Raw genomic sequence first — 25,291 nt, forward strand, 5'->3', positions numbered from 1 at the left:
AATTGAAAAATATGAACAAAACATAAACTATCAAATCCAACACACAACATTTCCAGTAAAGCACTGTAACTGCAAGACTCTGACAATCAAATACACAAAAACACACACACAGCCTTTGCTCAAGGGTAAGTGATGCTAGTTACCAACCCCATAAGTCTATCATTGCACACTGGTGTTCTTCTTTACTGCTGTCTATCTTTACTTTTAATTACCTCGTAATATAGATGAGACAAAATACGATTCATGATCTTACAAGGGCAACAACATTTCTCTAAATCTAATTCAATATAATACCATTATAATAAAAACAGTACTGATCATTAAGGTTATTAAAGTTGTCATGTACATGTTAGTTATGCTCAATATGACCCTTTTCATTCAGTGTCATAACCATGCTGCTCTCATGTCAAAGATCTTCATCTTTTTAAACTAACTTTCTAACTTAGGTAACATTGCAATACAGCCTCTCTGCTTTGCATTTCCATCTTGGCTGTGTAAGGGTTTGTTGCTGAAAGCAGTGAGTGTGATGGTAGTTGTTATAACTGTTTAATGTTAGTTATTAAGATATTTTGATATAATTTGAACTTGCTGTCAGTTTACACTTTTCATCTTATTCATTGCCTTGTATGATCTTTCCTTCACCCTTCTCTTCTCCTTTCTCTGACTCTTCAATGTTCTGGATTCCTCTTCCTCCTGTTCTCTATCTCTCTCACCCATCTCATTCAACCCTTCTCCTCTCAACCCACAGCGTACAGGTGGTTTGTTCAGCAACCATGTCAACTACTACAACCAGAGCGATGGCCGTGCTTCATTCCCTCAGTCCTTCACTACCCAGCGTCCCTTGCACATCAGCCAGAAGGGCTCCCCTTGCGAAGGCGAGAGCCCGTCCCATGAGAAGCTCATGGACTCGACCACTTTCACCCCCTCCTCCTACTCCTCATCCGGCTCCAATGCCAACATAAACAATGCAAACAATACCGGCATGGCCGGAGTTGTGGCGCAGGGAATCAGTCGATTCCCGAGCCCGTCCATTAGCACTGTGGACGGACACACAGGACAACCGCTCACCCCCATCCTGCTGCCAAGATCTGCGTGGTGCTTTCCTCCAAAGAGGTGAGTTCAAGCCAGACTGCAGGTTACATCTGCATCTTATCAAGTGTCTATCGCTTTCATTTCCAAGGGCACAGATTCTAAGTTAGCCAGCTAACATAATGAACAAGATGACTATTAAGTTCAGGTATAAACAGTACTTCCATTTCCTTCACTTTCCTTCTCCTTCCTCCTCTCTTTTTCTGTCTTTTGTATCTGATGGCAAGCAGGACGTGTTTTTATGACACCCTCATGCGGTATGTTGCCAGGGTACAGAAAGAAAACGTGTGTGTGTGTGCGTGTGTGTGTTGTATTAGTTAAAGATTACAAAAAGATTTTTTTATGCTATATAAAATGGCAGGGTGCTATAGTGACACTTGTTGCTATGCACATAATGCTTTAGTTGCTATAGCAAAAGCCTTGGTGCTGGCTCTGTGCTGCAAATATAAAATCTGCTTCCAAAGCCATTGATGGACAGTTTGGTGCAACACGGCCAAACCTCTCTGATCAAAGGCTCTAATTGCTGCTGTTTTTATTGTATTTTATGGCAGTTTTGGGTTAGACACGTCTGCTCTTGGTCCATGGCCTCTGTTATAACAGTAAAGTGTGGAAACATCTGATAGCTTTATTTCAGTTTCTGGGTGTTAGACTTCTATTCTTTACCAAATGAGTTCATCATGGAAAGTTAGCCTGCTTGCACTACCTCTTCTTGATGTAGCAAAGGGATCATATCAACCCAGAGTTGAGACGGGCAGCTTGATCACACTTAATTTCATCAATCTTAGAACATTCTGTTCTAACTCAGGATTTGCTGTTGACTTAAGGGACATCTTGACATTTACTATTATTACTTTTTATCTTCACCAGTTGTTCTTAAGAAAAATGATTGTTTGTTGTATTAATAAGCCTTCATCATTGATAATAAAGGATACTGCTAAGTAACTACAGGCTGCACAGTTTGTTATGGTTGTCATTTGAAACACCGCTGTTGACAGGTAGTTTTTAGGCAGATGAAATATTTTCTTTTTAAAGCAGACAATTTGGTGAAGAAGAAGAGACGATTCCTCCCCAAATGTCAGGATGTCTCCTTAAAGAGCCCATATTATGCCCTTTTTGGGTTTCGTATATTTAATCTATGTACCTACTAAAGTATGTTAACAATAGCTAATGTACGAAAAAAGTGTCTGCTTTCATGTACTGCCGCTCCATGCACCGGCTCGCTTCTGACTCTCTCTCTAAGGCTCTGAAGTGCCCACGTTCAGAGTCCCCACGTGTGCCAAGTCTGGTCTGATTGGTCGGTCGCTCAGCCACTCTGGCTCCGAGGGCTGGGGAGCAAAAACATTAGCACCTTAGCACTACTGTGCTAACGCAGGCTACGGCATATTGTGGGCGTGCTACAGAAGTTAACAGGCATACAACATGAGCTACTGGGCTTACCACAACGAGCCAATGGGCTTAGATCAGTGATATCACACTGACAATGACGTCACACTGACATTTTTTTTTCGAGGGGGTCTAAAACCGAGCGTTACATGCAGCTAATGCTGCAGCTAACAGGAGGACGTAGGAGAAGCTGCGTTTCCGCGGACTTTGAATTTTTGCAAATAGATGTGCATATAAAACCAGAAAAAGCATAATATGGGCCCTTTAAAGCTTAAGTCTGGAGTATGAAACAGATGTTGAGCGATAGGGTGACCAGACATCTTTGGAATTCGAAGATATTACAACTTAATATGAATTATATACAGACTTAGAACAAGTCTGTCTCTTAAGATAAAAATCACATCTTACATTTAAGCTTTTAAGAAAAAAATATAATGGGACAGGGTTTAACACTTTTAATCATATATTATTATATATATTAAGAAAGTGTAATCTGGGTTAATGCGGATTTTGCATCGATTCTTTAGAGATTAGTAGAAAGACAGTGCCTGATCCCTGGACTTTCTGGTCTTTGTTTTTGAATCATGAGAACGGAATAAAAAGTACTCGTTTCATTTCTCAATGGGCCCTTTGGTATAAGTTGACAACATCAGCTGTAATGAGCAATTCATCTGTCTCTTCTAGTCTTTGTTTTTAAAGATGTCTGCACCTCAGTTGTCCTATCATTTGTCATAATCCAGATGTTGCCTTTGATGCTTTTTAACATTTTGCAACAAATTAGTTACCTCCTGCTTCTCCTTCCTTTCCTCTAGTTTTTTTTTTTCTCTTTCTTTTTCCCACATGCAATAGTTAAGCCTCAGCAGGCTCTCCTCCTTAGCTCCTCCTTTGGTTTTTTACATGTAGCTGATCAGCTGCTTCTTTTCTGTGTGGTTGTGTGTTTATGTTTACACCTGTCTGCCTATTTGTCTTCCTGTTTTTTCATCTGTGTCTATGTTCATTTTGTCTGTCTGTGTGTTTGTCTGGTTTGTGTGCTTGTTCGTTCATTTGTAGCTCTGACTCAAGTGACAGCCATCTACCAATCATCCAAAGAGGTGAAGGTTCAACGGAGGAGACGTATGATGAGACCTACGGCGACAACAGGGAGTACCATGGGGATGACCACTCACTCTCCTCTGACATGTACTGCTGAAACACACATACACCATAAACAATCAAGTTTTCCTCACTTAGCTGTTTCGGGTCCTTTCATTAACTCCTCTTTATGTGCCTGTGTGTACTTATTAGGCTTGTGTATCATGATGAACAATGTAAGCAGTTGACTCCCATGGAGGGAGGAGAGGAGGTAGAAGACAGAAGAGGAGGAGGAGGAGGAGGGTGGCAGTCTCCTAGGAGAGTCTTCCTCTGCCCCACTTCTCTCGGTGAGTAAACACACGTGCCCAGAAAAAAAAACCCTTTCCAAAAACACGGCAAAAGAATATGAATCCTACTTTTTCTATTGTTGACTCATTTCTACGTGCAAAGAGCGTGCTTATTTCGTTGTGTGTATTTCAGGACGGAGATCATCCTTCCATCTGGAGTGTCTCAGGAGACAGTCAAGGTCAGACGTCTCCCAGAAGACGGCTGTGCCTCTACACCTAGTACATCATCAGGTACAAGTCTCCTACAAAATAAACCCAAATATATTCCCACACTTGCACAGAAAGAAGCTTTATATTTCATTTTTTTGGAAGTTAAACCCTAAGCCATGCTGTGTTCTGCATGCATAATCATACCACTCTGCTCCTATAACTCTCGACCCACTGCTTTGTCCTCCTTCAGGCACTGGCAGTCGCAGGACTGAGTCCTCTACTAAGAAGGAGTCACTCACCTACCCTCTTTAGTCGGCTATGCTCCACGCCTCCAGCCAGTCCCACGGGTATACTGCATCTTATTCCCACATGTACTGTCAAGAAAGTTTCCTCAGCAAGTGCAATTGTACTTTTATAAAATGCAAAAAAAGGCTGAATTCAGAATAGTGAATTTTATATGAGATAATCTTGTCTTGTTTTTGCTTTTTATTGTACTTTAGGAGATTGATATTTTTCTCCTAATGGTTCCTTCTACTGTCTTTGTTTTTTTTTTAGCCCAGGGCAGTGATGCATCCTACCAGCGGGTGCCCTCTCTGAGGCTAGAGGGCTCCAACTCCCATGAAAAGCTCAATACCAGCTTGCCCTCCGTCAACTGTGGGCCCTGGTAAGACTGAGCACCTCAGAATGAACCTTTACTGTACAATTGTCCAATAGTCATAATATATTTAAAACAATTATTCTAACATCATAACAATTCATTGCTCCAAGGTATAGCGACAGTAATGGAAACAGTCGGGTGCCCAGTCCTAGCCCGAGCGTGTCAGTGCCCAATCAAAGACCACCCCGACCGGTGTCGCTCACAGTGCCCTCACTACTGGTGAAAGACTCCAGCTCACTGTGTCATGGCAGCGCAGGCAGTCTGGTGGAGGCGGTGAGTGTGTGTATATTTGGAAAAGGTTATAGATGGACCGCTGTAGTCACAGACACAGGATATTGATGAAATTACAATATGTCCCGTTTGACATGTTGGAATTCGTACCCCAAATTGTTGCCTTTTTGTGGAAGATTTGATGTATTTTTTCCTCAGAGTGTATTCAAATGAGAGAATCTGTGATGTTTAGAGGTCAAATCTTCTACATAGACTTCTGACACCCATGACAAGGGTATCAAGTAGACACTGGTTTATTTTGTATTTTAAAAAAAGCAATAAATCATATTACCTTTGATGCAGGAGGTTATTGTTGGCACTGCTTAATAGCGAGCAAGAAATTAATCATTAAATTAAAACCACTGTAAAATAAAGGCTGTAACCATTCAATATTTTCCTACCATAGTAAAGATTTTTATCTCTCCCACTTCCTTCATCCCACTCCTCTGTTCCTCCCCATATTCTTCCTTTACTCTCTCCATATTTTCCCTTCCCATTCCTCTCTGAAGGTGTTAATATCAGAAGGTTTAGGTCACTTTGCCCAGGATCCATCCTTCATTGAGGCAACCAAAGCCGAGTTGGCTGATGTCTGTGACATGACCATCGAGGAGATGGAGCATGCAGCCAACAACATACTCAATGGCAATACAGCCACAACTGCCGCATCTAGCTCCTCCTCCACCTCCCAGCACAGCCCCAACGGCAACCTACTCCCCTTCCAAACAGCAGCAGCAGCTACTCACAGAGAACGAGCGGCTGGTGAGGGCAGTGGAGAGGCAGCAGGAAGCAGAGGCTCCGTTCACGGGCCGTCCTCAGTGGAGGAGCGGCAGGAGCTACTAGCAGGGGCGAGGGGACAAGAAGAGGAGGAGGAGGAGGAGGAGGAGGAGGAGGAGGAGGAGGAGGAGGGGGCAGAAGGGACGGAGGAAGGGCACCACAGAGGCTCAGTTGTGATTGGAGGAGCACAGCAGAGGAACAGCGGGCTTTTGGAGGACGAGGATATGGAGTGTGTGACTAGTTTGTAGGAGTCGTCTTGACGGGTTCAATTGGCCGACTGGCCCCTCTGACATCATCAGAGACTGACGCCTGTCAGTGCTGGGTGACAACGCCGCAGCTGGCTCTGTCTGTCCCCGTCCCTCACACACACATACACTGTCTGCCTCTCTGCCAGACGTGACAGCTCTGGACAATGGCGGCCAGTAACGCAACCTTAAACACCTGGTTATGACTTTTGTTAGTTTATATGAGTTTGTACGTGTGTGTGTGTTTGTAGTAAAGTGAGCCACTCTATACTCTATACTATCTGAGTGTATGCTTGTGTGTGATCTATGATTTTCACTTTTTGTACGTGTGTGTGTGTGTGTCTGTCTGTCTGTCTGTCTCTGTGTGTGCGTGTGTGTGTGTGTGTGTGTGTGTGCGCGTTATCCACACATGTCTGCGTGTGTCTCTAAAGTGCCTCACAGTTTTCTCATGTCTTCAAAGTGTGATGAGCAGAAAAGTCGTGATGACGGGAAAGTAGGAAGAAAGGAAACAAAAGCAGGAAGTCCTTTTATTGGTTTCCTGCTGTTCACATAGTGTGTTTATTGTTTTCATTTCCTCTGCCTACTTTGGTGTTGTGTTATTGTTGTTTGTCTGGCCGCCATGAAGCCAGGAAGGGGACAACAGACCAGCTTGTTGGGTGGGGGTCAGTTACGGATTCAAATCTGGCCGTACCCATTTGGTTCACTAATGAAGAAGCGCTGTATTGAGTAAACAGGGTCGAGGAAAACCCTGTTTTAAATCTCATTTTTCTTCCTCTTCCAAAGCTAAGAACCTTGGAGCACAGCCCTGCCAGTCTGAGGGGGGGATTAAGGTAACATGCCATCCCCAGCTAAAAGGGGGGGGGCGGGGGGGGGGAGGGGGTTAAGGGATGGACCAAGGGGGCTACTGGCCAACAGGAAGCTAGCCAGCTCTTTCATCCACTGGTTGATAAGACGCAAGCTCGAGAAAAAACTCACCTCGTCCATCACCTTGTTCTGGCTGCACCCTCACCGCTGCTTTTCCCCGTTTGACCACACCCACCTCTTGTCCCGAGCAGGGTGGAGTATTTGGTGGATAAACAGAGAAAGTGATCCCCCTCAATGCCTCATACCTCGCCGTTCCTCACTCCTCCCTCGCTCCTTCCTCCCTCCTTCTTGATAAATCCACCCTCTGTCTCCCTCCATCACTGGGTTTTTTGCTTTTTTAGCCCTCAGGAGGTGTCCAACAGGGCAACAGAGATGGAGGGTGGAGGAGAACACGGTAGTGTTCGGTTGAATAGAAAACAGACTCTGGGCATGGATCTACAGAGGTTCTGTCCATCAATCAACCTCACTTCCTTCTCCAAGACCCTCTTCTCCCTCTCAGCGTGGAATCCTATTGGATTTGCTGCCACACACTCTCTCTACAGACCACACCCACTATGTATTTAACAGTTCAATATTGTGCAAAACTGGCTAGCCATGACTATTTTGTTTCATATTCATGATGTTATTGGTTTAATTTATCCTTGATTTGTTTGCACAATCAGGGTGCTGGTCTTATAAATGTATTTTTGCTCAGTTTATTTTAGGAGAATTTTAAGAGGTTTAAAGTATCGAAGCAGGGCGTAGTGTTTGAGTGCGATTGTATAACTATTTTTGTGAGTGCGGGTGTATGTCTGCGTTTTAGTACAGAATGTATGCGGTTTCGAATGTGTGAGGTAGCGTGTATCTAAAAGAGGGGTCTTTCTCTCTATCAGTATGCACCTTTTACAGATTGTATCTATTTATTTATTTATTTTTCCCAGAAGAGAAAAAAATGTGTGCAAGGATGTACCTTTTTATGCGTGCCTGTGTTCGAGCGGTTACTTATGTATTCTAAAAAGCTGATTTTAAGCCTAGACAGTAAATTAAGGTAGCATTACAAGTATGGTATTGTGTGTGTGTGTGTGTGTGTGTGTGTGTGTGTGTGTGTGTGTGTGTGTGTGTGAGAGAGAGAGAGAGAGAGAGCGCGTGTGTAAGTGTGTATGTGTGTATGTGTGTGATAATGGGCCTCCTTAACACAGGGTTACCATGGACAGGCATGCTTCCAAAGCTTTGTGATTTCTTTAGCACGGTTTTTACTTTTAGCCAAGCTGCAGAGTCAGGAGCCACTCTCTCTTTGAAAATAGTCATCACATAACATTTCTCTATTTTTCTGTTTAGAGGTACTTATGGGTGCGTTCAGAGTGACAGGTTAGGTTTACAGTTTGATGAGTTTCAGCACTGCAGCTTGGCAGGTAACAAGCCTTTTGGAGAATGCTGCTTTTCTTCTTTATGGTGGGTGGTTGCTCTGAATAGTCGAAGTAAATTCACACTGCCACAGTGATGCCTCATGAAAGAAGTGAGGATGATGCCTAGAACGCTCGGCTAAAACACATCGTAATCACATGGTTTCATCGATTTAGTTGTATTTTAAACTCCAAATGAGCTATTAGGGCTGGTGTACAGATGCTGCAAGACTTCTGAATGGCATCAATGTCTGAGTTCTGCTCATCACAAAAACATTCAGATTTATTATCATTGTTAGAAATAAAACTGTTTCTCACTGCCTGTTCTATCATTCAAACAGTTGTACCACAGGCAGAACTGGTTATTGATAAGAAGTGATATTTGTTTGGTTAACATGAATGAATACAAATCAATTCTGAGGGAAGTTGATCCCCAGGTGTGGTTTTTAGTTTTTTTTGGGTTTTTTTTTTTCAATTCCTTGGATTTTCGGTAGCATGCTGACAACTTTTTATTGACCTTTCTAAATGAGGCACAGGTTTGGACCTCAGGCCTTGTTAGATACCACAGGGCACAAGCCTCTCTTCAATATATTGTCTTTTTCAAGAAACATTCCTCATGTCAGTATCACATCCCTTGTATGGATTACTACAATTTATAGGCAACCTAATTTCATTACAAACTGACATGATTCAATTCAACTTTCGTAGAAGATATGTAACAACAAATGTTCCCTTAGAATCTTGGCAAAATGAAACTTTTGTTACCAACACATTGCCAATGCAGCAGATCTTGTCAACACTGCAGAAAGAAATGTATGAGTTGAAACTCTCTTAGTTCTAAATAAGTCAAAATCTTTGGCAATATCCTCGTTAATTCAGTTGTTTTTTTTTTTATTTCAAGTCTTGCTTAGACAACTCCCACCAACAGAAATTTTCACATGTCCGCTTTTAGCCATTCATCGTTCAGAACCGGCTTCTGAGCACTCACTCCTACATGTAAAGCAGAGCAAGTTTGTGGCAGGAAAGGGTATGCATGGACATGTTGCCATACACTGCATCCTGTGCCAGTTACAGACTTCTGACATTATTATGCAAACTAAATGTGAATGTTGAATTTATTTTAAGTGGTAATGCTTTTGTTCTGTGGTGATTATCATCCTGCAAACTCTGACGAAGTCTGTTGTCATAGAATCATCTTTTCGTCTGTTTGTTTCTTATCACAGAACCTTTGGCTTCATCAGACCTGGAGTTAATCTAAAAGCACCTCATTAAAAATAGTTCTATATGAAAATGATTGGTACCATAAGCTAACAGTATACATTGAGGCTAGCGGCTCACATTCAGTATAAGCTGATGTCTTTTGAAGTCTAGTAGTTTAAAAAGACAACAAGGACAAGTATGTTAATGTGTGTGCAGAGAAGCATATGCTTTCTCGTTTTGTTTACACATTTTGTTCTATTGGCCCTGGCAAAAATGTATTTATTCAAAAGACATAAAAATTTTACTCCTGTTTTTTTAAGCTGGCTTATGACTACTAGGTCCAAATCCTTAAAAACTAAATGTTACTCAACAGGCAGTACATGTTTGTATCCAAGCTGCTACAGAGGAGCCAGAAGTGTCAGAGAGGAAAGAAACAGCTATGAGTATCACTCTCTCGAGGTAGTTTTCAATTCTAATTATTTAATCGACCAATCATCCAACACAGAAACATAGTCAGACATGACCAAGTTATATTTCGGATGTAAACAGTCATAAATGTTCTGTACTACTTCCAGGAATCAGAGATGAGAAGAACGTCGATGTTGCACTAAATTCAATTTAAATCATTTTGTGTTCCTTTATTTACATTCTGTAGACAGGCATATTTGTATTAGTAAAGTTACCCTGCATATCAGAAGTGCCAAACCAGGCTTTGTTGTGTCTTCAGAGGCTCTTTCGGTTGAGAGAGATTGAAAGGTCCGTGGTGCCCCCGTGTGGACTGGAGCCGCATTGCAGTTTTCATGTTAGCATTAACCATGAAGTGTTGTGTTGCAGTATACAGTATGATTGGGTGTAATCCTGCATCCCACAACATATGCAAAAACAATGCAATAACTATGACTGTATACAAGGTTCCTGGAGTAAATGTACTTGTGAAAGTGAAAAAAAAACACTATCATAACAATGGCTTTATTTCCCCTGTTTGTTACATTTTCAAGTAAACTCAGTGGTTTCTGTGCCAGAGAAACCTACCATACTTGAAATCAGGTCCATTGCAGTTCACTATAGATGTATTTATTTATCGCTCTTACGCCTGGGGGTTTCATCAGAGTCTGTATAGGGACAGCGACAGTAAGTCATAGCTCGCAGTTTAAAATTCAGCAGTTCCCAGTTGGTTTTTTAAACGGCTTGAGCTGTGTGGGTGTGCCATCAGTATTGCACGATGTCCCCATGTTGACATTGAGCGTGCCAGGCTTTGCAGTCGTTTTGTTGCGTCATAATCAGAATAACAGAGAAGCTATTTCTATGAAGTCAGTATTTCTTCTCTTAAGGAAACGTGACAGCAGCAGTGGGTTATTTGAAGGCTTCATTTTGCATATCTTGTGTCTAACGGGCTCAGTTCTTTTTCATTATACACCCTTAGAAGGACAGAGCTCAAGTTTAAATGACTGTCAGAAGTCAAGAGATAAAGTAAACCACATTTCTTTGTTCTCCTCGGTCATGAAAGGTGGCTCTTCTTTTTTGACAAAGTCTCTGTCTTTCTCTTCTGTCTTTTACTTGTCTGTTGTATGGAAGATGGACTAAGGGGATACAGTCTTATGATGTAGAACACATTGTCAGAATATTGTTGGACTGAATCAGAATTTAAAAGAAAACAGACAGACGCTAGTTAGCAAACACACACGTCTTTACTCCTTTCCTATATTTAAGCTCAAGGTGAAGAATAAACATGAAAACATCTCTAACATTCAACAGATTAGCCTGACGCTGTACACACTTATAAAGTAACAAACTCTGAAATACTCCATTTCCCATAATTCAACTAATATCCTCTCCTCTAGATTATCTTTGCCCACACATTTCTGACCTCATCACCCGGAGTTTTAACACTGGCTTTTGTTAATATCACTATATGACATCTTTCAGATTGTTCTCAGACGAAGCCCCCGAACCAAAGACAACATTATCTAACTTCATTTACACACTTTGTAAAAACAGAAACACTTTGGTGAGTAATCTAAACTCAAACTCTTGTGTAAAATGTGGGGAATTGCTCTTTGAAAATTGAATTCCAAGTTAAATATCGCTCAAAATATATGAATTACAATTAAGGGACCCATGAAAAGCATATATACTATACTTTTTCTAAAGAGTAATATCTTGTATGCCAATGAATCAAGTAGAGTGATGGGGGGAAATGGAACACAGCATGAGTGTTTGTTTTTATCTATTCCGGCCAACTAGCAAAGAAAAGCTGCGTCTGTGGAGCTTAAACCACTAAATGGGCCGTAAGCGTTATTAATGATATTAGTTATGCCTACGTTTTGCAGGTCACACTTTCCACCTCGCCAGAGGTAGTCCGTGTGTTTATGTGCCTGTTGGCTCTTGCTTTATGTTCTTAGTTAGTAACCAGTTGTATCAGCTGTGTCCTCTGGATCTCCATCTGCAGCTCATTAAAGTCAAATCTCTGCCCACTGCCGTGCAGTCCAACTCAAGTCCCACCCTCACCTGGAAGTGAACGGCTGGTTTCTAACAGTCTGATGACAATCTTGTTGACAGTTGATGCTAATTTAAAGAAGTGGGAGTTTGTTCTGGGTAAGAATGATAGATGGAGAATATTTTTTGGATTCCTCATGTTTGAATTTTAAGCTGCCCAAGTCCTGACATGGTAAATGATATATCGAATAATGTTTTATGTGCATGGGTTTCTCTCTTTAGGGATATCAAGTATTGGTCCTACGTGAATGATAGTATCTTTTGTCTCACCACTAGCCAATGATTGTATATTTTTATAAACCATATATACCATTCTATAGCAAGATATATATATATATATATATATATATATATATGAATATATAATATTTAATCATCAGAATGTTAGAGTATGGAAAGGGCAGGAGGACACTGATTTGGGAATGTAGTCATGAAATATAGGCTCTGAAATGTGTTATTAAGACCTACTGACTGAGGGTCAGAATGAATTTATTGAAAAAGTCCAACTTTATTGACTGTTTTATGACCAAAAGCCAAATGGGAGAACTGTAAACATTTTACTGAAGAAGAAACGTGTTAAAGCTCCTAAAATGTACGACACAATGTTTCATGAAAGGCTAGGAGTGTTCCCAGCAATGTGGCTTTTTAGCTATGATAAAAATTGATTTATTTTAATATTTTCAAAACAAAATGTGCCGTAAGGCTCCATTAATGCAGCTATGACTGCAGAAGTAAGAGGCTCTGTGTTCATACAAACGGATACTGCAAACCAGCCGCATGTCTTCATTTGATCTGATCGTTAAGAGAGATTTAAAAATGTGTTTTCATATTTTTTTCATGAAGTGGCTGAAAGAAATTAACCTACCAGCAACCTGTGAGCGCAGGTCAAAGTCTGGACATTTTCTTACTGTAGCACTGAGACGCCAGGCTCTCTTTACTAGTCCTTCATCAGCGACACACACACACACACACACACACACACACACACACACACACACACAAACACACACAAACACAAACACACTCTTCAGATGCATTCTTTCAGCTTTCAAAGACATCTAACCAAAAAAACAGCTATCAAGGACTTGATCTCTCTATGCTTTGAGCCTTGAAAATCATGTAGCTTCAATTTTTCTTCCAAAAAAAAAAAACAACATCTGTGCAGAGAAGTTCTCATTTGTTGAAGCAGGAAAATCAAAAGTTCAGTGGCAGCCCAACTATTTTCTTTTCATATAAATACAGTATATGCAGCACTGGAACAAGATAAAGCCTGGAAGAGAATATTTTATCCCAGTTATTTTTGGCAGATCTGATTTTAAAAAGTTGACTTGATGATGAAATGTATTAAGTGTATAAAGAACGAGCTGCTATACATTTTTAGAAATGATCCTAAAGCTGCTCTGAAAGAAAAGATGTCACCTATCATGCTTTAAAGGAAATAGTATTTCACACACATTTACCATTTGAATAGAAATAGAGTAGTGTGTTTCTTCTAACCTAGAAACAGACATGTGTCACTTCATCATTTCAGTGGGATTTGAGTCTGAAAGCAGGAGCTGTTCTCTTCCTGTTTCCAGACGTCCTTGTGGATCTACCATTGCTGACACGTGGGATCTATTTTCTTGTAAACAGACATGCCTGTTAATCATTGTTTGATCCTGACAAAATATTTAAAAGCGCTATTTTGAATACAGATTTTAATTTCCCTTTTTACAAGGTTTAGAATGAGCATTGCCTGATGTAGGAAACTAAGGAAAGGAACAGGAGGTGAAAGAGTGAATAAATTATTAAATACAAGTTTATTTTGCAACTATCCTTTATTTTAGATATCAGATATAAAAATAAATATATAAATAAACAAAGAAATGAGATGATATGTTGATGCTGGACTTTACAGAGGATCGAGAAAGAACTTGTTCTTATCTAACTTGTCTAAACGTGCAGACCAGGTTCAGAGGTGCTATACTGTTCAACTTCTCTGCACCCGTTTGAATTGTATTTCCACCCGTTGAATGTTTTCATGAGGTTTACAGATCTGTTCAGATATGTTTCCTTAGTTTGGAAATTGACTTTTGATTGCTGCTAGTCGAGGCATGTTTAGAGAGGACATGTAATGGGGTTGACAAAGTGACACATAGAGATTCTCTTAGCGGTAACGGCCCCACATTTCTTATAAAAAGTGATGAAATAAATGATGCTTAAGACTGAGCGATTAATAATTATCCAGTCAGTCTGCACATTTTAAATTCAGAGTTATTGTTCAGGTTTCACAGTGTTGCACAAGGTTTAAACCCCTGGACGTATTGGGCTTCACTCTCTGAAGTAACACTCAGTTGCACGTAAAATCCTCACCCATCAATCTTGGGAAAATGAAGTTAACTTCCAGACATTGTTGGCGAGGAACTTTTATATGGTCACGATTTAAAGCCTCTTATCTTCTTGGGTTTCGGAGCCCTAAATAAAACCAAATAGATGATAGTTGCTTGCCCGATAGATTTAGAAATAGAACATAGGAGCGGTCTTTCCTTTGTGTAGTAGCACCCCCTGTTAAGGAAGACTGTTAAGTGTTGTACGGACCTTGAAAGCCTCACGCGTTCCTCCTATTACTTTAATTCATACACTTATATGTATGTTCAACCATAAAGGAGATCCCGTTTGCACAGAGACAAAAAAAAAATCAGAGTCCGACATAGAGTTTGTTCCACCATCTTTCAGAATGACGCTGCACCCACAGCCTGTTGGCCTTACCAGCTTCTTCAGGACATGCTAACAACACTCAGCTCGAGATTTCTGGCAGCAGTAGCTTCACGATGCAGACTTTCTGTCAGTAGATCCATGAATGTCACTGCCTCCCTGCATCTGCTACTCCCCCTCTCTAATGTTACTGATAAGAGCTACTTTACAAGTGAATGATTTCATCCCTTGAATGTTGGACCCAGTGAGGCCCATACTGGTGCACTTACATGTAAGAGCTGGTTTGAGGCTAGTTGTTTATTTTTTGGATATTTCCTTGTTTAATTTTGAGGGGGTTTTTTGCAGCCCTGAATGGAAGAATATGTTGGATTTTTTTGCCACCTAGATTAGCTTTGACCACAATCACAACATCCACAAAGAAACAGATCTGTTGTGCCTGTGTGTGTAGATGCGGCGTTAATGAAAAACTGGGTCTATCAGAGAGCATAGGAAGCGTCATGTATCTGTTTTCTTCCTTTGAGTGATTCTTGCTGGTGTGAAAACACTGCTTTAACAGCACGCAGGCGTACATTCATTCTTTTTATTCAGGTGGGTTGATCCAGGCCTTTTGCCAGCCTGACCATTCAAAGCTACACACACACAGCAGTGTTTTCTGTTCCCTGTTCATGACGGGGCTGTGTGGCCCTGTTCTCCACAGGTCAGTAGTGTCTTATGATCTTGTTTGTAGTCATAGCTCACTACTCATGCAAAGTGTTAAAGGGCCTTTGACAGGATGGAGCTGTTTGTTTGTGTTCTTTTCTGTCAGAGCAAAGTCTGTTAGTTTATTTTGTATGGAGAGAGGCGTTCACTATTTGTTGTAAAATTAGTAGTGAGGCTACTGTTAAATGTAGTATTTAATAACAGCACTATTTATGGTCAGAAAATGAACTAGAGTGTGTCATTGTACTTGCAGTAGCTTTGGAGGCAGGTGGCCATTTTGTAACTTGAGTTCTTTTAACATAAGCCACTTCCCCTCGGCTGCGAGGGATTTCATTGGTTCTGAGGTTGCTAAGTGACACTGGCCCAACATCATTTGACTTCCTCAGTAACCACGTCTCCTCCGTGACGACCGCACGGTCTCACGGTTGACACCTTTTTCTTCTTCTTCTTCTCTTTCTTTTTTCGAAAGGAGAGATCTTGATTTATTTATTTTTCCATTCATTTCATTTTAGATTTTAGAAAGGGAAAGAAACAAATCAGAATATTAATTCAATCACTTTTCTACTCCTATTTTCAATAAAAAGTGAAATGAAAAACCAAACAAAAAGTTGATTTGTAAATAAGTCATGTACAGTTTGTATCTGTAACTTGTCAGTCTGTCATTGGTGACAGAGTCTGTCTTGCTTATAACGCACGCTACCAGTAAATAAAAAAGGAAAAAGTATATTTAGACTGTATGGTCCCTTGAAAGCAAGTTTTAAATTAATATCTGATGTATATTCCTGTAACATTGCATTTTTATCTGAGGAATGATGTTATTAAAAAATTGCAAATAAATTGCATTTCCTACAGCTGGTTTTCACTTCTCTCCTACCTTTCAGCTCGGCCTCTGTCCTCACACCTAATCTGGGTCACCAACTATCTTCATTACCTTTCTTGGTATTCTGTATTTTGCCGGCCTGTCCAGGGGGTTTATGTTTTGATTCAATATTGTGTTCTATGATCTCCAGATAAAACAAATGTTTTCACTGCTGCAACAAGAGACTAGCCTCCCTTCAAAAACGGCTGTTTGAATCTGAGATATTTTCCTCAAAGCAGATCTGAATTAATGCTAAACGTATGTCGAGATTAACGTTCCAAACGCACACTAACCTAATAATGTGCCAGTTGACAAATACGTCATGAATCTTCACTGATTGGCATTCATCAGCTCTCAAATAAAACCATCAGTGACTAAATCAAAGTTTGGATTTGAGCCAGCCTTTTTAAAAGTGTCCCTAGACAAGGTAAGACGTCTGTGGGAAAAAAGCTACTGTATGATATCAAACCACAAACACAATGATGTTGTACAAGTTTTCTGAAGTTCGGTAAAGCTTCTGTACTCCAATCCTAAAAGATTGACCAAAAATCACCGCTTGTAACTCCCTTCTTTTTAACCATCACAGCGGTAAACTAGCCATGACATCACAATTAAGAGATGGGCTCTTTATTTAACGTGTGTTTCCAAAGACACTTGAACTTAAAAACTCTTTCCTATCGGCAGAAGAAGCTTCACGTCACGTGTCAGGCTTATGAGTCGCCATGTGTCTTTTCAGATTCCCCTGCTGGGAGAATTCTCTCTCGCAGTTCGGACATTTGAACGGTTTGACCCCGTTGTGGCTGAGCGTGTGTCTCTTCAGGCAGTTCAGTGTGAGGAAACGTTTGGGACACTCGGAGCAGAGGTACGGCCGCTCCCCTGTGTGAGAGCGGTTGTGAACAATCAGGTGACTTTTCGAGGAGAATCCTTTCCCGCAGTGGGTGCAGGTGTACGGCGTCTCTCCGGTGTGAGAGCGAGTGTGCAGCAGTAGCTCTCCGGACGAAAAAAACATCTTGCCGCATGTTGTGCACAGGTAATTCTTCTCCCCTCTGTGCATCTGCATGTGCCTCTTGATGCCTGCTTTGCTGAAGCCTTTCCCGCACACCCCGCACTGATTGGACGGGCCTTCGTGCAGACGTTCATGCTGCTTCAGCGAGTAGTTGCACAGGAATCCTTTGTTGCAATGGCTGCAGTTGAAAATGCGCCCACTCTTGTGGAGTCTCTGGTGCTGATAGTAGCCTGACGAGCTGCTGAATCCCTTCTCACACTGGCTGCAGTGGTGCTTCAAGCTGTGGAGCTTCATGTGAGTCTTAAGCTGATTTGGAAGTTCAAAAGTCTTTTCACACTTGGAGCATTTGGTTTCTTCCTCTGTGAAGTTTTTGTTCACAGCTCTCCTGTTCAGAAACCTTTTGTCCTCCTCCGTGGGCTCTTTCGTCGCACACCGTTCCTTGTTTTCCAAATTGTCTTTCTTCTTCCACTTGTGTTCCCGCTTTTTTTTGTCACCGTCTTTTTGTTGCTTCTTTTTCTTCGAGCCACCTCCTTGTTTATCCTTCTCAGTGTTGGACTCTTTACTTGTCTGCCGGGTCCTTTCTCCGTCTTTCACAGAAAACCTTTTCAGAACAGGAACTGTCATGTGGTGCTCACTCTGGATGTGCTGCTGGACCCTCCTCTTTGTTTGGTGAGTGAACGAACACTGAGAGCAGATGAATAAACGGGCTGGATGACCTGCAAACAGAATATAACCAGCGAGTGAATGAGAGTAAAAGATTGGGACAGAGAACGGTTTAATTCTCCAACAGACATTGTCATACCTGTTTCTTTTTTTGGCAACGACTCATCTGCATTGTCTTTATTGGAGTCTTCGTCTAATTCTTCCAGTGTCTGTTCCTCACTCACATAATCATCATCTTCACTGAAATGCTCAGTTAACCTCTCCACTGCAGTCTGCACAGGGAGGGCCAGAGTGGACAACAGGTTGTCTTCTTCACTGCTGGAGGAGTCTGTGGGGGAGGATGGTTTGTGACATTTTAAACACCAGAGCTGTGATAAGATTGATTGATAAGAATGTTTTTACTTCTTTCAATAAAAATGGATTAATTGTCAACAAAAGAAAGACAGATTGTAAGGTGAGCAAGACACTAAAAAAGTTAACTAATTGACAAAAAAAAAAGCCTGGATCTCTCACACAGATGGAAGATGGGTATAAATAAAACGACCTCCCTTCATTTCTTTTGTCACGCGTACCCGAGCTGAGAGTTCCCAAGTGTCTGTGATGAAGAAGCAGAGTCTTCACAGCAAATGATTCAGACAGATGCTGATCCAATTCCTCTGCCACATAGTCGGTCTCAGTGAGCCATGCCGCGGTCTGACACACACAGAAAAGTTGTCACATACTTACAAAGCCCAAAGCAAAATCAGAAAAAATATATTTTTATTGGCTAAAATGAGCGTTAATGAAGGAAATTACACAGTGTCCAACAAGCCTTGTGATAGCATGCTGAATAAATAATAAGTGAAGTTACATGCTTCACCATCTGAATCATTATGACTGATAACTGGTGATAGAATTTGTAACCTGCTGCAGGTCGGGTATGGGCAGCAGTTGCTCCAGACGGGACAGGAACCGAGACACCAGCTGCTGCAGTCTTTGGTCATAGTTAGAGCCGTAGTTTTCAGGAAAAACCTCCTACAGAAACAGCGTAGAGTTTGAACATAATAAGCAAGTGTAACTAAAGGAAAGCTCGTTATTTTTACTTTAAAAGAAACAACTCAGCATTAAATATTACCAATTTCTGTATCCCATCCCCTTGCATGGATTTCTAAAAAAAAAATATGGATTACTTTAAAAAATAAAAAATAAAAAATAAGACTTACTCTGAAGAAATAATCCTTTTCATATGGAACATTTAAAAGGTTCTGCACCAGGCTGGCAAAGTTGGTGTACGACATCTCCAGAATATCACCGTTGACCTGCTAAGAAGTGAGCAATACTTTTAGGATTTTTTTTTTTTTTTTCCCATGCAGCTCTGAATTTTCTTTAAAAAAATTAAATACAATTTTTAAAAAAAACCACCATCTCATCAGTGGAGCTCAGATCAGAGCCACAGGCGTGGATTTTATCCAGGTGGCTCTGGATGGCCTGCAGGTTGGCGACTCCATCACCACGACACAGCTCCAGAACCAGCTGCAACAGGACAAAACAATCCACTCTGCGCATAAGGGTATGGTTGAAATGTAAACACACACTAACATACAAATAGTTAAACACAAACAAAAGGGAAACAGTGTCGTAAAAGTCCTCACCCTCGCTCTCAGGCCCAGAATCAGCTGAGCTCTCTGACTGGGATTCAGCAGCTCTGGGACCATCTCCGTCGTCAAGGTGATGAAGTCCACCAGCTTGTCATAGCGCGTCACGACATGCTGCTGCACTATTTGCAACATGAGCGCAGATACAAGTCTCACTGGGGGAACAACGAGGAGAAAGGAGGCTGGTGGGAGTGGGGTGCCTGCAGGAGGGGACATGTTGACAAGCAATATTGGGAATGAATAAATCGATGAAGCTCCTTTTTTTATCTGCAGAGGCTCAAATGAATAAAAAAATAAATTAAAAAAATGGCAAGCGACTCGCAAAGTGACTAGATACGTAACCTCACAAACCTGTGCTTTTCCACGCCATTTCGTGGTGTAATATATATCGGCCAAGTGTGGTTTTAAAAAACAACTTCTACACTCATCTTGCAAGAGCAGAGAAACACACTTCCGGGTTAATCGGATGTTGTGAAAATTGTCTTGCCAATGTGCGTCTTCCTTCAAAATAAAAGCACAATAAGTGTTGCGAGGTTAATGTAAAAAAAAAAAAAAAAAAAAAGTGGGGGGGGGGGGCATCGAAAATGATGCGAAGGTTCACACGCAAGTCATATAGTTGCCTATGTTTGGGTTTGAAAAAAAAATGCAGAACAAAAAATTTAATGTTTTTTTTTTTTTCGTTTTTTTTTTCTATTTGGGGAGCCCGTGATTATCCAGGTTGGATGCTCAGCGGCGTGGACGTGAGATACAGTCGCACTAACACACCCAGTAACGCCCAGTCAGAAGCTGTCCAAACTGTGCAGGCAACACTGTGCATTGAAATATGCTGTGAAGACTTTCGTTTTACTTGCGGAAATTATTTCACTCATCGTTTCGGTCGCTTGTTTGTGCGCAAAGTTGGATAACACATTTGGACACTTGACGCCATGAATAGAAGACGCAAAGGCGCAGCTGGAACGGACGAGGACAACTCATTAGTCAGTCCATTTGTCAAGTACCTGCTGTTCCTGTTTAATTTTATCTTTTGGGTGAGTATTTCTTGTCCTTTTAAACTACAGGATCAACTTTTTTCTTGGCAATTATCTCTGGTCGGTTAAATAAAACAATACGTCATGGATAAAGTCAAATGAAGGCTGTTTCTGAAATCATTTTCATTTATCAGTTTTTATTGTGTCCTTTCTATTTCACCTCAAAGATGAGATGTAGAGTTTGTCTGCTGAAGGTTTGGGCACCCTCTGCTTTGTTTGAGTTAGTTGATCATTAACTTCAGTATTTTACAAAAAGTGTCCAGGAAAAGGGTGAAGGAGAGATAACAACATGCACACAAACTCACACAGCACCCGTTTACTGCTCAGCCATTGGACACGTTCTCTTTTTACTTTGTAAACCAGGAATGGTTGATCAGATTTTACCTCAAAGAATGTAGAGCTCAGAACCAACCATCCTCTAACAGTCAACAATAACTAATGTGATTTCATGACAAACGCATTAACAAAGAAGTAGTGTGGTTTAGTTAGTAATACCATTTTGCAGGCAGACTTCTTTCCCACAACAGTAAGTTAATAATTCAACGACTTTTGACCGTAAAGAATGCAGTTGAAACCTTTCAGCAAAGCTCAGCAGTGTATCAAAACCAAAGTTCATGTCAGTGGGTTGGAGTGTCAGGGGCTTGTAACATAAGCAGATTTCTCACTTACGACATTTTAAAGCAGGTCTGTTGCTGCAGATTAGACTTGATGGGATTTGGTCGAGTGTAAGGAGACTTTGTTGTTCCTGGCCAAGAAACTATATCAGAAACAGAGAACTTTAAACAAACCTGAATGAGAGTGTTGGCAGTGTTCGAGCTGTGAACATTACTTCTTGCCGTGTAGTAACAGGATCAGGCCGTGCAAAAACTTGAAGCTCTTCAACATGGAATGTGTTGTTGTCATTTCTGTTGCCTCTGGCTACACTACATACGCCAGTATAAGACACACTGAAGATTACAGCAAAATGCATGGTTCCTTTCTAGTCTAGGACGTCTGTAATCTTAGGAAATTGCATACAATATTGGGGGGCGGGGGGGGCAATTGTTTGCTTCAGGTGTCATGCCTGGTGTATTCACTGTGAAACTAAACCTTTAACAAAAGAGGGCAAACAAATCCAGCTTTGCTCTCCCACCCTGAGGAGGTGCATGAAATGGATCCATTTCATTCAGGAAGGTAGGAGTGTTTCAGAGTGCTCCCTTTTATTCTATTGAGGCCGAGAGGGGAGCTCTGAGTGAAAGAGTCCTTATTCTTCTTTTTTTGTTTTTTAAGGAAAGGTACAGACAGCTGCCAGGTCGATTAAGTCAAATGGAGGCAGAGAGGAAGGAAGAATCTCCTTCTCTACATTTTAAATTAAAAAACATGTGGTCCTGTTGTTTAACACTGATAGTACTTTGATTATTAAGACATGGACGATGTTGATTTATAGGAAATTAGCTTCTATCTGTCTGTGCACTGTGACTCATATTAATCTGTTTTTTGGGGGGGATGGTGCCGCTCCTCGGACAAGTATGAACATAGAAAGCGTTCTTCTCTCTCTGTGGTGTGTGTTTTCCTCCAGTATAATGCATTATTTATTATGTTGCAAAATGCAGTGTTGAAACATTTTTTTTTCTCTATTTCAACCTCAGATAATTGCCCTGGTGATGATTTCGATTGGTGTGTACGCCCGCATGATGAAACATGCAGGTAAATGATCCTTCACTTGATAGGGCAAAGAGTCTTCATTTATCTTAAGAGGGAGATTTACAGGAAGAGAAGAAGAAAACATCTAGAGAAGGACAAGTGAAAACATACACAATTGAATAAAAAGATAACTTTGCTCTCTTCTCTTCTTCTTCTTCTTCTTCTCCTCCTCAGAGGCGGCTCTGGCATGTCTCTCCGTGGACCCCGCCATGATGCTGTTGGTGATCGGGGTCCTCATGTTTTTCCTCACTTTCTGTGGCTGTGTGGGCTCCCTGCGAGAAAACATCTGCCTCCTTCAAACAGTGAGTCAGAGGACTGTCAACCTCCTGCCTTTCATAAACTCGCTATTGATTAAAAAAAAATTGAGAACTTTGTTTTTTTAAGAGTTAAAGCCAAGTTTTTTTTTTTAAACCTCTGAAGTTGATGAGCTTTTCCCTTGTCTTTCTATTTCAAGGCCTTGCTCTGAAGTTCTTTCTCTTTCTGCATGTTTTCTTTTCGAGCAGAAGATATGCCAAGTAACACCTGATGCTGGCATGGAGATGCCATTTAAAGGAATTTGTCATCTAAGCCACAAACAGATACGACTTTACTTTCTCTCTCTTCCCTACTGTAGTTCTGTATCTGTCTGACTGTGATCTTCTTGCTCCAGCTGACTGCTGGGATCCTGGGCTTCATCTTCTCTGATAAGGTAATTCCAATACAGTGGGGGGTTTTTTTTCTATCACTATAATAATATAAAAACAAAGTATTTGACAGAACTTTTTATGGCTTCAAGTTCCCTGTGAGAGTTCAAGTAAAAGGGAATAACAAACCAGATGCACCTCTTAAAGGTTTACAATTTGTTCTTAATTTTTTCTTTTCTTCTGGTGAAGATTGTAAAACACTGCCCTCTTCTGGACTTCACCTGTAACTGCTGAAAAATGTTAAAACTCTTCAGGATACTATAGTATCTTGAGCTTGTCATTATCTGTAATTCACTGACGATTTTTACCTTTGTAATACAAATGATAAGATTTCTGTGGGTCTGTAATGTATCTTTTTGTATATGCTCTTAAATGTGCCTTTTTATACCCTGCCAAGGCTCGGGATAGAGTGACTGAGATCATCAATAAGGCCATCGTCCACTACAGAGATGACATTGATTTACAAAACCTCATTGACTTTGGCCAGAAAGAGGTAAGAGTGTGGTCCAAATACAGATAACATACTGTCGCTTATGATAATATTCCCACCAGGTATATATTAGACAGCACTTGTGTTTGTCTGTTTCCTCAGTTTGACTGCTGTGGAGCCGTGACATACACTGACTGGTCTAAGAACATGTACTTCAACTGCAAGACAGATAACCCGAGCAGAGAGCGCTGCTCCGTCCCCTTCTCCTGCTGTATACTATCCAAAGACAAGGTCGCATTCTCATACTTTTTGTGTTCTTTTACATTTTTTACCTGTGGATATTTATTTATGAGTTTCTCTTCTAACTTTTTCTTTGCTCACGCAGCTGGTTATAAACACCATGTGTGGAATGGGCGTGCAGGATTTGGAGTACGTTCAAGCGGGAGATCACATCCACACCAACGGCTGCATAGACAAACTGGTGGACTGGATCCACAGTAACCTGTTCATACTGGGAGGCGTAGCACTGGGACTTGCAATACCACAGGTAGGATTTATTGCATGACATACACACACTGCGCAGAGTGTAGACTTTAACCTGGATACCCAACAGGTCAGTTCTTTGTTTGTGTTTCCTCTCCTGCAGCTGGTCGGCATCCTCTTGTCCCAGATATTGATCAACCAGATCAAAGACCAGATCGAGAACCAGAACTACTACATCCAACACCGTTCAGACCCGTGGAGCTGATCCAGACCACATCAGACCTGATCATCAGTTTTGAGAGGAGAACCTTAGTTCTCTGACAGAACATCTGTCTCCTTTGCCTGGAGTGAACATTCAGAGTCGTTGCCTTCGTCCTTAAGACACAAGACTTGTGTTCAGTGTGGATGATCCTTTTATGTGTCTTTAAATAATTTGCATGGAGGTGGACTTCAAGTCACATAAAGGAAACCGATGGTGAAATAGGACACTGTCGCCACCTAGGGGACATAGACGTTACTCGAATTGAATAAAATCGTTTTTTTTTTGTAGTTTCCTGTTACTGATAGGTTTTTTTCTGTGTAATGTTGAACAAGACAATCATTCCATTAATGTGAAAGACTCGAAATTGAAGCAGAATTTAATGGATCAATGCATTTTGATATCAGCTGTATCAAAGAAGCTTCAAATGTTACTGAAAAAAATGATTTATATTCATGAACACAATGATTTTGTAGACTTTTTTTTTTTTTAGGATTCAAGAATGTCCAGAATTGTTTCTTATGGCTGCCAGAATCAGTGAAAATACATCCAATATTTTGTTCTGAGTCATTTTTTATTGTGTTACTAGCAATGGAAAAAAAAATTCATGCACGTTTTCTTTTTCATTTGTTTTTTAAAAGTTGTTTTAAAAGGACAGGTCATCCTCCTTGATGCATTGTTGAACATAAGCATGAGATATGCACATATGTCAGTGTGTATTTACTGTATGAGTCTCATGTTTTCCCAAGTTGATCTTAATGCCAAAAGTAAAATAAACAGTTTTTACAACATGCGCTGTAAAGAACATGTTTGCGCCAATGGTCATACTGTCCATAAAGCTGTGTTGGGCTGCTTAGTTGTCCTACCGTGACCTCACACTGCACATGGTGTCATTTCCTCTGCCTTGTGTTGTAAACAGCCGCTGGCCTGCATGGATGGAGAGCTCCTGGATTTTCTGGGGTATATCTCTATTTTCTGCTATTATAAACTCATATTCCTCACATAGTGTGCTCAATCCTGTTTGCATCATAATCATCTCTTGTCTCCTCCTTTTGGGTTTTCATTTGTCGTAATGTTCAACTACATGGGAAAGGAGCGGGAATTCCCGGTGAACCACAAAAGAAAACAATTTTATGTTGGCCAGAGAGTGCAGACTGTTGTTTTCTTTATGTGGTCACTAGAACGGGCCGATAGTCAGCTGACAGTGGCTCTAACTAAGAAAAAACAACATTTAGAACAGC

The 25,291-nt window shown here is 40.9% G+C and overlaps 3 protein-coding genes across 7 annotated transcripts in view; 2 read left to right on the forward strand and 1 right to left on the reverse strand.

The window, feature by feature from the left end:
• The window catches only part of cacna1c (calcium channel, voltage-dependent, L type, alpha 1C subunit), a 164,109-nt gene extending 156,180 nt beyond the window's left edge, over window positions 1-7,929 (forward strand). The window contains exons 44-51 of the mRNA XM_065951270.1: window positions 749-1,113; window positions 3,523-3,651; window positions 3,757-3,890; window positions 4,024-4,121; window positions 4,291-4,387; window positions 4,596-4,704; window positions 4,809-4,971; window positions 5,478-7,929. Coding sequence (XP_065807342.1) covers window positions 749-1,113; window positions 3,523-3,651; window positions 3,757-3,890; window positions 4,024-4,121; window positions 4,291-4,387; window positions 4,596-4,704; window positions 4,809-4,971; window positions 5,478-5,990 — 1,608 coding nt within the window. The 3' untranslated portion in view covers window positions 5,991-7,929. The remainder of the gene's footprint in view (window positions 1-748; window positions 1,114-3,522; window positions 3,652-3,756; window positions 3,891-4,023; window positions 4,122-4,290; window positions 4,388-4,595; window positions 4,705-4,808; window positions 4,972-5,477) is intronic.
• An 8,637-nt stretch (window positions 7,930-16,566) lies between these two features.
• On the reverse strand, window positions 16,567-19,964 carry LOC109997948 (zinc finger protein 154). 2 transcript variants are annotated; one of them, XM_065951271.1, is made up of 8 exons: window positions 19,836-19,964; window positions 19,482-19,684; window positions 19,252-19,362; window positions 19,053-19,148; window positions 18,754-18,864; window positions 18,423-18,543; window positions 17,990-18,178; window positions 16,567-17,903 (listed from the first exon to the last, which is right to left on the reverse strand). In XM_065951271.1, exons 1-8 carry the CDS (start codon window positions 19,852-19,854, stop codon window positions 16,879-16,881), a joined length of 1,875 nt encoding a protein of 624 aa, XP_065807343.1. In that variant the 5' UTR covers window positions 19,855-19,964; the 3' UTR covers window positions 16,567-16,878. The 2 variants fall into 2 exon arrangements, with proteins under 2 accessions (XP_065807343.1, XP_020508289.2); XM_020652633.3 differs by having other exon boundaries at window positions 19,053-19,151.
• Window positions 19,965-20,206: 242 nt separating this feature from the next.
• Window positions 20,207-24,839, forward strand: tspan33a (tetraspanin 33a). Of its 4 annotated transcripts, none has more exons than XM_020653222.3 (8): window positions 20,207-20,512; window positions 22,141-22,198; window positions 22,370-22,497; window positions 22,845-22,883; window positions 23,276-23,371; window positions 23,471-23,599; window positions 23,694-23,855; window positions 23,955-24,839. In XM_020653222.3, exons 1-8 carry the CDS (start codon window positions 20,411-20,413, stop codon window positions 24,054-24,056), a joined length of 816 nt encoding a protein of 271 aa, XP_020508878.2. In that variant the 5' UTR covers window positions 20,207-20,410; the 3' UTR covers window positions 24,057-24,839. The 4 variants fall into 4 exon arrangements, with proteins under 4 accessions (XP_020508878.2, XP_020508867.2, XP_065807400.1 ...); XM_020653211.3 differs by having other exon boundaries at window positions 20,212-20,512; window positions 22,809-22,883; XM_065951328.1 differs by lacking the exon at window positions 20,207-20,512 and adding an exon at window positions 20,625-21,685 and having other exon boundaries at window positions 22,809-22,883.
• Window positions 24,840-25,291: the final 452 nt, after the last annotated feature.

This window comes from Labrus bergylta, chromosome 23, assembly GCF_963930695.1.
Source record: "Labrus bergylta chromosome 23, fLabBer1.1, whole genome shotgun sequence".
NCBI classification, from domain to species: Eukaryota; Metazoa; Chordata; class Actinopteri; order Labriformes; family Labridae; genus Labrus; species Labrus bergylta.